The sequence below is a fragment of the Triticum aestivum genome, chromosome 7D, assembly GCF_018294505.1.
Source record: "Triticum aestivum cultivar Chinese Spring chromosome 7D, IWGSC CS RefSeq v2.1, whole genome shotgun sequence".
Classification (NCBI taxonomy): domain Eukaryota; kingdom Viridiplantae; phylum Streptophyta; class Magnoliopsida; order Poales; family Poaceae; genus Triticum; species Triticum aestivum.
The window spans coordinates 216,294,849-216,305,489 of NC_057814.1; the positions used below are offsets into that span (position 1 = coordinate 216,294,849).

Consider the following 10,641-nt stretch of genomic DNA (forward strand, 5'->3'; position numbering starts at 1 on the left):
AGGAAAGAATTTGTGGCATTGCTATTACCATTAAAGAAAAAATGAAACAAAAACTAAAACAAAATCAAAATAATGAAGTTTTTCTAAGAAAAAAAATGAATTAGTGCCTTTGGTATTACCCTTTGATAGGAAACAAAATTAAATAGAAACTAAAACAAAATAATAATAGTGAACCTTTCTAAGAAATAAAAGAAAATGAATAAAAAACTTAAACAAAATCAAAATAATGAGGTATTTCTAAGAAAGAATGAATTAGTGGCTTCAGTATTACCCTTTAAGAAGAAAGAAAATGGAATAGAAATTAAGAAAAATCATAATGATGTAGTTTCTAAAAAAGAATGAATTAGTGGCATTGGTGTCACCCTTTACGAAGAAAGAAAAGAACAAAAAAATTGCACACAAATTTCATTAAAATGCGCTTTTTAATAATAAGCATATAAATAGTGAAATTTGCGAAAAGCAGTTATAAGAAGGAATGAATTAGTGGCATTGGTATTACCCTTAAAGAAGAAATAAAATAAAAACTTAAACAAAATTAAAATAATGTAGGTTTCTAAGGAATACTAAATTAGTGGCATCGGTATTACTCAAAAGAAGGGAAATAAAAAAATTAAAAGAAATAACAGCAAGAATTGCACACAATATACAGAAATAATGTGTAATTCAAAAATATGCAAGAATAAACATATAATAGTGGATTTTTCACAAAAAATAACTCCTAAGAAGGAATGAATTTAGTGGCATTTATTTTACCCTTGAAGAAGAAAGAAAATAAATAATAACTGAAAATTTCAAAATAAAGAACAATGAATCCGTAGCAATAGTACTACCATTGAAAGAAGAAATATAACGTAACAAGCTTTAAAAAACTGCACACAACTTCGCTCTAAAATTGCACTTTTTGCGGTATGCAAACAATAATTATATAATAGTGTAATTTTCACACTTATTGCATAGTATTCATGTGTATACATTTATATGCATCCAACATGAAAGAAAAAGAAAAACCAACTAACAAAAAAACTAAAAGCAAAAGCAAAAACACGTAAAAACAGAAAAGAAACAAAGGGATAGAGGAGGGCTGGATCGCATGGTTAATGGGCTTTGGCCCAGTGGCCAATTGACTGACCCAAGCACAGCCCAATATACAACACATGGCAGAAAAAAAATGCAGCACAAATCTTAGAGCAAAAATTGGATGGCCAGAAAATAGACTGACCCAAATTCAAAACTCAGGCAACTTACAAGTAGCTAAAGTGGTTTCTCAAACCATGGTGAATGCTCCAATAACCAGGGTCAGGTGTGAACGGTTTCAAAAACCTTACGATTACATGTGAGGCCCCAAAGCGGTAGACTGTATCCAATGCAAAAAAAGAATAAAAGTAAAGCTGCCCGGAAATAGAAGTACAGCCCGAGTCCAGTGGTTGATCCTCCTGCAGCGCATATCTGCATATCATGTACTCCTTTCCGTGCTAGGTACATCCATTTGAGCGACAACTAATTTCAGACGAACGGAGTATCTATTTTCTTTCTTACTTCTATAGTATTTTTTGATTTACAAAGAAAAGAAATGGCAAGATTTGGCTGAGTAGAAACGGATGTCCAGCGATAGCATGCACTGCCTACGCGGGATTATCAATGAGGCGGTCGCTTGCTAACGAACGAAGGAACGAACTGACTAAGCAACCAACTAACAACCCTCCTAGAAAGACTGTCAAAAGGAAAACGAACCCTCCTAAACCCCCGCGTGAAGAAGACGAAATCGGTGCTGGCAGTATTTATTAAACACTGGAGGCAGCTCTGGCTGTTGGTGACGCCGATCTCTCTCTAGCTCTCTCTCTCACCCCGCTCCGCGCGATGGAGCACCAGCCGCCAGCCGACGACGTCGTGGTCCAGCTGAGCGCCGCCGCCGTCGCGGCCGTCGACGAGAGGAGCTCGACGAACCACGACGGCGACAACGCCGGCGCTGGGGACGGCGGCCGCGCGCGCCGCACCTTCAGCCAGTACTACAAGATGGAGCACCGCAAGGCCCCGGTGCGTACCCGTCCTATATAAAACTTTTGCAGATTCATCCATCGACGCCATTTCTGGTCTTTTTTTTTTGAAATGGAGGTATACCCCCGGCCTCTGCATCATAATGATGCCATTTCTGGTTCCCTGACGCGATGGATGGATCGATGGATCCATGCATGTGCGATGGCAGGATTTCAAGTGGTGGCAGATCGGGGTGCTGAGCTACCAGTCGCTGGGCATCATCTACGGCGACCTCGGGACGTCGCCGCTGTACGTGTTCTCGACCGTGACGCTGCCGGACCCGGGGGAGGAGGACTTCCTCGGCATCCTCAGCCTCATCCTCTGGACGCTCACCCTCATCGGCCTCCTCAAGTACACCTTCGTCGTGCTCCATGCAGACGACCATGGAGAAGGTAACCACCGCCGCTACTGGATCAATCCCCTTCCCATTACATTACGGTCACCTTTGGTTGACGGATGCTGCTGCGTTTATCTCTTCTGTCCTCTAATCTAATCATATGTGTAGATCCGAGTATTTTTTTGGCAAAATCCTGGTATCATATTTTGCATGTAAATACAGATCCGCCTTTTCGGAATACCTAAAGTACTGTAGTAGATTAGCATCATCTCGGCAGCTAGCTGCTCTCGAGATACGTTGTTGAATGTTGGTCGCCGTATGATCTTTTTTTTTTAATCCAGAAGTTACCCGGTTCCATTTTGCATTAAAACCAAACCATCAGTCCTACTCCAGTTCCAAAAAGTCAAAACGAAAAGTCTGATACACGAGGCAGATTTTGATGCAATTTGGATGTTCTGATCTATTGCCTGATCCACTGGGAGAATAGGGATTAGTATTAGTTGATCGTGAATGTAACAGAATACCATTTTTTAAGTAAATTTTAAGATTCGTGCAAAACTTTGTAGGGTTGTGTACCGAACCAAAACTCAAGAAAAATGGCCAAGAAAATATTTCCACCACCATACAACTCTATCTACAGTAATATCACAAGCACAAATACCCTAAGAACGTACTCCCTCCGTTCCACAATACATGCCTTTCATTTGTCAAAATGTAGATGTATCTAGACATGCTTTAGTATATAGGTACATCCATTTTTGAACAAATGAAAGTCAAGTATTTTGAAACAGAGGGAGTACTTGATTGTTCGGATTCGATATTTTTTTGCTTGCCAAAAAATCTTGTGGACTTGTTGCAATAGGATTTTGGAGCGTACTTACACACACTCTTACTTCCTGAAGGTGGTACCTTTGCCCTGTACTCGCTCCTGCGTCAGCATGTGAATTTCAGCGGAAGCATGCCGATGCCAGTCACACGGCTGGCGTCCGACATTAATCTCAAGTTTCACAGCAAGAAGAAGAAACTGCCGTCCAAGATGCGCGAGTTCTTGGAAAGAAGCACAACAGCACAGTCAGTCATCACCTACGTCGTGTTGATCGCGACTTCCATGGTGATGGGTGATGGTGCCCTCACTCCAGCCATCTCAGGTACTCCAACCTGGTCGTTCCTATTAGCCACTTCAAGAGTGACAAGAAATATGATTTTAATTCCCACAAGTTGAATATGTCCTGACGTTTCTGTTTCTTTCTAAAAAAAAACAGTTCTGTCGGCCGTTCAAGGAATCCAATCAAGATCTCCTAAGATAACACAAGGTAACAGCTGCTCATTTGCTTGTTTTTGCTAGCGCAGTTCTACTTTACAAGGCCGGTAAAAACAATAACAATCTGTTTGCTTGTTCCAGATCATGTTGTCATTCTAAGCGTGATTATATTGATCATTCTGTTCCTTTTTGAGAACTATGGGACAAGCAAAGTCAGCTTCGCTTTCTCTCCTATTATGCTCCTATGGTTTGCGTTTGTCTCGCTCATTGGACTGTACAATATTATCAAGTATTACCCACCAGTTCTCAAAGCCGTGTCGCCACTCCACATAATAACGTTCTTCGCAAGGAACAAAAGAAAAGCCTGGGAGCAACTTGGAGCAATTGTTCTATGCATAACGGGTTAGCACTCACTTCTTATGTTACTTAATATTCAAATCATATACATATCTACTAATTTTGTTTTCATTTACTTGATCTCCTTATGGCTAAATGTCGGTGATTATAATCAGGTGCCGAAGCTATGTTTGCTGACCTGGGTCACTTCAACAAGTCATCGATTCAGGTAAATGAGCATTTAATTTTAAGATGATAAAAAATCAAGTGCTAACTATATTCCTTCCTTCCCCCCCCCCCCCCTGCAGATGGGATTTTCAGCAGTAGTTTATCCATCAATGATCCTTGCATATTCTGGCCAGGCAGCATTTTTGATCAAGAACCCTTCTAAGCTCAGCACGACGTTCTACAGTAGCACTCCAGAGCCCTTGTTTTGGCCCATGTTTATCATAGCTACTTTATCTGCTATTGTTGCAAGCCAGGCATTAATATCAGCCAGTTTCTCCATCATTCGACAATCAATTGCATTAGGTTGTTTTCCAAGGGTTACGATGAAGCATACCTCAGAAAAATATGAAGGCCAAGTATACTCTCCAGAGGTCAACTACTTCTTGATGATCACGTGCATCGTGATAACTTATGGATTTAAAGGGGGGCCACAGATCGGGCAAGCCTTTGGTGAGCAATCTAGTATATGCTTGTGTTATTCCTAATTGTCAATCTATTATATGCTCATGTTATTTCTCATTGCAACTGACCATGTGAGATTTTATCCATGTGAAATAAGAGTTATTGCTAAACTACATTTAGCCATTTAACACCACCGAACATAAGAAAATAGTAACATACGAAACGCTTGATTGTTTGGTTGGTACTTGCACAATATGATAGCGGTAGCCTGCCATTGTTATTGTGCTAGAAACAAGAAAGGATAGATGCAATAGCAGTAATGCAAAAGGTTGACATGCATTGGTTGCAATCTGACTGGACGTTCTTTCATTTTGTTTGCAGGCACAGTAGTGATATGGGTTATGCTGTTTACAACAACCCTCATGACAGTTGTCATGGTTGTCATCTGGCAAACCAACATCATAGCAGTCGGCCTGTTTTTCGCTCTCTTCTTTTGCATTGAAGGGATTTACATGACCTCACTTCTAAACAAGGTCTTACAAGGTGGGTGGGTTCCATTTGCAAATACTGCATTTTTCCTTGCAATTACAATGTCGTGGACTTATGGGAGACGCAAGAAGAATGAATACGATGCAGCCAACTTGGTGGGCAAGCAGGAGTTTATTAAAATAGTAACAGGGAGCAGCCAGGTACCTGGGATATGCATCTTTTGCACAGACTTGATGAATGGCATTCCACCTATTGTTCGCCACTATGTTAAGCACACGGGTTCCATCCGTGAAGTGATGGTATTTGTCACTGTGAGGATTCTTCCAGTGAGATCTGTCCTTCCAGAAGAGCGCTTCCTCGTAGACAAACTAGATCATGTTGGTGTTTATAGGTGCATACTCCAATATGGCTATATGGATAACCACAACATGGATGATGATGACTTCATTGTATTGGTTGTTGCATCCCTCAAGCAAATAGCTGACAATGATGAGATCTTACTGTTGGATTCAGCTTTCACAAATGGAACAAGCTTTGTGATTGGAAGGACTATTCTAAAGATGAGCATCACACGGAACTGCTTCAAGCGCTTCGTTATTAATAACTTTTACAGGTTCCTGCAAAAGAACTTCAGGTCCAACATGTCTAGTCTGAAGATAGCTCCTGGCAAAACATTGCAGGTTGGAATGCACTATGAGATCTGAGGAAGGCAACTCGCAGATGCATATGCATGGGATCCTGATGTCTTGAGTGTGTAACATTAGTGAAGATGTCATTTAGATATTTTCCGAAAGCTATCTTGGTCAAACTTTAAAGCGCACCAAAGTTTTGTATGTTTCACATTTATTCATAGTCGTACTAGAGAGGTTTTTGTTCCAGCATGGTGATATTTAGTTGTTTGATGAACTGCGAAATCATTGTCTGTTTAATGCCAATTATACATGCATGAATGTCAATTTTCAAATGTCAGTCAAATTGCTAAAACTAGCAAGAAATATATATTTTTATCCATCAGAGTAGCATGCAGTTAATGCTTTGTTGTTGTACAGTGTCATGCAATTGATTATGTAATCCATATTTCCCTAGCATCTACAACATGTCAACATCTCCAATGAATGCCTGTATTTGGTAATTAGTTATATCTATATATCTTTGGGTCATTTTGGTTTGATTAGTGTTTTGATCAGAATGTTTTACCTACATTCTCTATGAACAAAAGAATGTCACCTAAATCATGTTCTTTAGCAAAACTAACTGAATGTTTGGTTGCAAATAATATTCTCACGCTAGTGAATTGCATATAGAACATCAGTGATGTTTACCAGGACAGTTTTATTTCACAGCCAACAATTTTGGGACACTATTCATGTGGATAGTGTAATATTTAAAAGTGGCTGCAAGGGTATACTGCTCTTAACATACAGAATCAATAGAAGCAATCTGCAGAAGCTTACCATGTTGTACAAAACGATTGTGTTTCTGGAGTAACATACTCCTAAAAACGATAACAGAAAAAGAACAGGTGGAATTTTTATTGCTTGTTGCACTCATATATAACTTAATTGTAATCTGATAACAAAGATTACAGAGAAGAGAATATTGGAACACCAGGTACGGTGACGCCTGAATCTACGATGAAGATGTTGCCAGTTATATATGATGCCTTTTCATGGATCAGAAAACGAACCAGCGATGTTAATGCTGGATCGGTAGTGCCATTTGTCTTAAGTGGCACAATCTTCGAAACGACAGTGCTCAGCCATCTCTTTTGCAACAGAGGAGCAGTTATTTCTGACTGGAATATTCCAGGCGCAATTGCGTTCACTCTAATTCCATATGCTCCTAGTTCCAAAGCCATTATCTGCACCAACACATCAAATATACCCTTTTACGAACACAATACCAAAAGAAACATTTGATGAGGAATAGTGGCGGTACCTTCGTGACAGAATGCACGGCCGACTTGGAAGATGCGTATCCAATGGAGCCAGGCAGATTGCCACGGTTGAGGCCAGCAACAGACGAAATGTTGATTACTGAACCCTTTATCTTGGCATCACGCATGTGTCTACATACATGCTTGGCGACGAGCCATAATCCGGTAAGGTTTGTCTTGATGAGTTTATCCCACTCATCCTCAGGCCAATCCAGTGAGGAATGAACACCTCCTGAAGTATACAAAGACAACGACTCTTATACAATAATTAAATGCACAAGGTTAAGACGTTCAGTAATATGATAGCTTTTCTCCTCTTCTCTAGGCCAAATTAACAGTGCTATAAGATCACGCACGCTCGTAATTAAACTGTTGACCAAAATAATCACACATTTGAGCTCAATTTGACAAGTATTTCCAGTTGGAGATAAATATAGGACCCATTGAATAAGGGCAAATCACTAGACGGATGTTCACACTGCGAACCGCACCCCGTATAGGTATAGCAGACTGGTTACCTCGGAGGCCAGCGTTGTTGATCAAGACGTCGATGCGGCCGAAGGCGTCCCAGGCCCTCTGCACCGCCGCCTCGACGGCGGACCCTCCGGCGGCGACGTCGAGCTCGACGGCCACCGCCCGGGGATGGCTAGCGGCCGCGTCCGCGGATGCGTTGATCTCGTCGCAGAGGGAGCGGAGGCGGTCGGTGCGGCGCGCGGCGGCGACGACCCGGCAGCCGGCGCGCGCCAGGTCGAGGCAGAAATCGCGGCCGATGCCGGAGGAGGCGCCCGTCACCAGCACAACCTGCCCTTCCAGCCTGCTCCACGGGGGAACCCCAGCCTTCTCCGGCAGAGACGACGCCATCGCTGGAAAGTGGAGTTGGGTCGCCACGCACGTTGTGGAAGTTAAAAAAAGTCCCCAAATGCTTAAAAGTGCAGCTGCGCTATTACATCATCGCGAGCGCATGCGCATGGATTACAAGATGAGACAAATCGGTTTCAGATTTAGAAAATTGCTCACCCACTCATTCTATATATGAAAAGATTTCTCAGATACAATACGTTGATTTTTTTCCACCTCATCTGATCAACCGTCTGAACCCAGCAATGACGTGTCATGCATTAATTTCAGTGTTAGAAAATTCAAAAAGCTATAACTTTTAAATCACGTGTCCGAATTATTATCTGTTTTCACCGTTGGGTTCCTCGTGGCGAGCTCTTCAAAACTAGATCTCATATGAATATGTTTTGATCATTTTTTTTAGAAACAACTTTGATGCTAGATGAGACAACTTTAGTGCTAACATGAGCCACTCTGATGCTAGATGAATTGCACCCTGTGTATAACTGAATTCGCCTAGTAGCCTCCTAATTAGTTGTATGCAGTAGTGTGATAGGTAGTTAACATGGTTGCTAAGTTGCATATCAAAAAATAAGTTGTAAATAGTTCAGTTGCCTGTCATACTGTTAAAGTTGTTTATCATAGAGCGGAAGTTGCATAAAATGGGTTCTAAGTTGTGTACCTCACAAACCAAGTTTACCTACATCGTTACGAAGTTACCTACGAGTGACCCTCAATTGCCTACAATACTGCGGAGGTTGTCCATCAAGGGACCTAAGTTGACTACAATGTCGAAAAGTTTTTATGGGATCTAAGTCGTCTATCATGATTCCAGTTTTCTAAACTATGTGGGATGAATGGTATGAGATACTTGTGCTTTCCTTTTCTGGGGGAGTCTGCTCGCCAACGCTATTGAGTGCACGCGTGTTGGCTAGCCAGGTCGCGATGAGCTCTTCAAAATTAAACCCCACCTAGATATATTTTGATTTTTTTTCAAAAGCAACTTTGATGCTAGATGGGCAACTTTAGTGCTAAACATAAGCAACTTCACTCCATTAAAAGTAAATAATTAGAAACAATAAGCAACTAAGTAGTAATAGAGAACAACTTTGAAACAGAGGCAGGTAACATCACATCACCTTCATAACCAACTTTCCTTCTACTAGAAGCATCTTTATAATGCTAAAAATAGACAACTTCACTACACTTTGTGTCCTAATTAATTTTGTCTAACATTTTTCTAACTTCTTTATCGGTACTTCTAAGGTTTCTATTGTTCATGCTCCTATGTCGTTGTTTCTAAATTGCCTATAACACTATGAAGTCGTCTTTCGTTAATGATCTTGTGTCTGTTATTGCTAGTTATGGTAGGCAACTTGCTGGTTAATCTAGGCAACTTCAGAGTGTTTGTAAGCAACTTAGAAAAACAATGATAAACAACTTCAAGATATTCTGGGCAACTTTTTTTAAAGTTAAGCAACTGAGCAGCAACAGTAGGCAACTAATTACCAATAGCAGGCAATTGGCATCAATGGTAGGCAATATATAGTACTTATAGGAAACTGAATATCAACCATAGACAACTAACCATCAACAAAAGACAATTGAGCAACCATATTAAACAAGTTGGGATAGTGTTAGCAAAATTCACATATACACATAGTGCAATGAAGTTTCTTTGTATGTAGCACTAAAGGTGCCTTGTGTTTTGTGTGATTTTTCTCATTTTTACGTGAACCAACTTATTGGCAGTCCTACTGGACCAAAAGGAAGAAGTTGCTTCCCTATAGCACTATAGTTGCCTCAATCGCACTCAAAGTTGCTCTGAAAAAAAGTTTGATGAAACCTACTCAAATGGGATCTAGTTTTGAAGAACTCGTCGTGAGAAACCCAACGGTGAAAATGGAACTGAATTTTGACGCTTGAATCAAAAGTTACGGCTTTTAACGTGTTTTGAGTCCCAAATAAATGCACGCGGAGACAAGATCTGGGCTGATTTATTTGTAAAGTAGCATGATCACGTGGGCATGGGAAAGGTAGTGGCAGGGACCAGGTTGTTTCCTTTTTCAGAAGCGTATATGGACGGGCCGATTGCATTCCATATATAGTAAGAGCGCTGGATCTCGCGAATAAGCGCCTGGGCGCTCGCTAGCCACGTCCAAAAAAGTCACCCCCGAACACAGAGCGGTGTTTTTTAAGGTACACAGAGGACAGAGCGGTGGTTTTTTTTCCATAGTAATACGTGTCTCATTAATAATAGGGAAACATTTGGGTACGGCACGCCGGCTGAAACTTCGGCCGGTCTCGCGAGCCCGCTCGATCTGTCCCGTTTTTCCCGCACACGCCCCCTTATCCCTTCTTCCGCCCCCGCTCCTGGTCTCCCGCATCGAGCGCGCGTCTACTGCACAGCCGGCCGGCGAGGGGACCTCCAGCACCATCCCGGCTCGCCCCCGACGACCGCATCATATCAGGATGCGAGCTCTCTCTCGAAAAAAGCTGCAGCTCCCGCGCGCAACAGATGCAGCTCAGCTCTCTCTTGAAAAAAGCTACAGAAAAAAGAAAGAAAAAAGCTACAACGCTCGCGCCAGCAGATGCAGCTTCGCCGCCACCTCCGCTTGCAGCTCAACTCCCTCGTCGACATTGGTCGGCCATTCACCGTGGTCACCTCCTCCGTCCATCACCTACTGAACCTTTGACCTCTGCGGTTGAAGCAAAAGAAAAGATAAACGCCATGGTTGTCCTCCAGGAAGAAAGCCGGTTCCAGCAAATTTCATGGCTGTT

General features: G+C 41.8%; 2 protein-coding genes across 2 annotated transcripts; one reads left to right on the top strand and one right to left on the bottom strand.

The window, feature by feature from the left end:
- Positions 1 to 1,774: 1,774 nt before the first annotated feature.
- LOC123167744 (potassium transporter 26) lies at positions 1,775 to 6,098 on the top strand. The gene is made up of 8 exons (XM_044585604.1): positions 1,775 to 2,034; positions 2,204 to 2,426; positions 3,274 to 3,519; positions 3,634 to 3,684; positions 3,774 to 4,034; positions 4,145 to 4,197; positions 4,277 to 4,646; positions 4,980 to 6,098. Exons 1-8 carry the CDS (start codon positions 1,858 to 1,860, stop codon positions 5,789 to 5,791), a joined length of 2,193 nt encoding a protein of 730 aa, XP_044441539.1. The 5' UTR covers positions 1,775 to 1,857; the 3' UTR covers positions 5,792 to 6,098.
- A 499-nt stretch (positions 6,099 to 6,597) lies between these two features.
- Positions 6,598 to 7,937, bottom strand: LOC123167745 (3-oxoacyl-[acyl-carrier-protein] reductase FabG). The gene is made up of 3 exons (XM_044585605.1): positions 7,542 to 7,937; positions 7,026 to 7,255; positions 6,598 to 6,948 (listed from the first exon to the last, which is right to left on the bottom strand). Exons 1-3 carry the CDS (start codon positions 7,882 to 7,884, stop codon positions 6,670 to 6,672), a joined length of 852 nt encoding a protein of 283 aa, XP_044441540.1. The 5' UTR covers positions 7,885 to 7,937; the 3' UTR covers positions 6,598 to 6,669.
- Between the last annotated feature and the right edge of the window lie 2,704 nt (positions 7,938 to 10,641).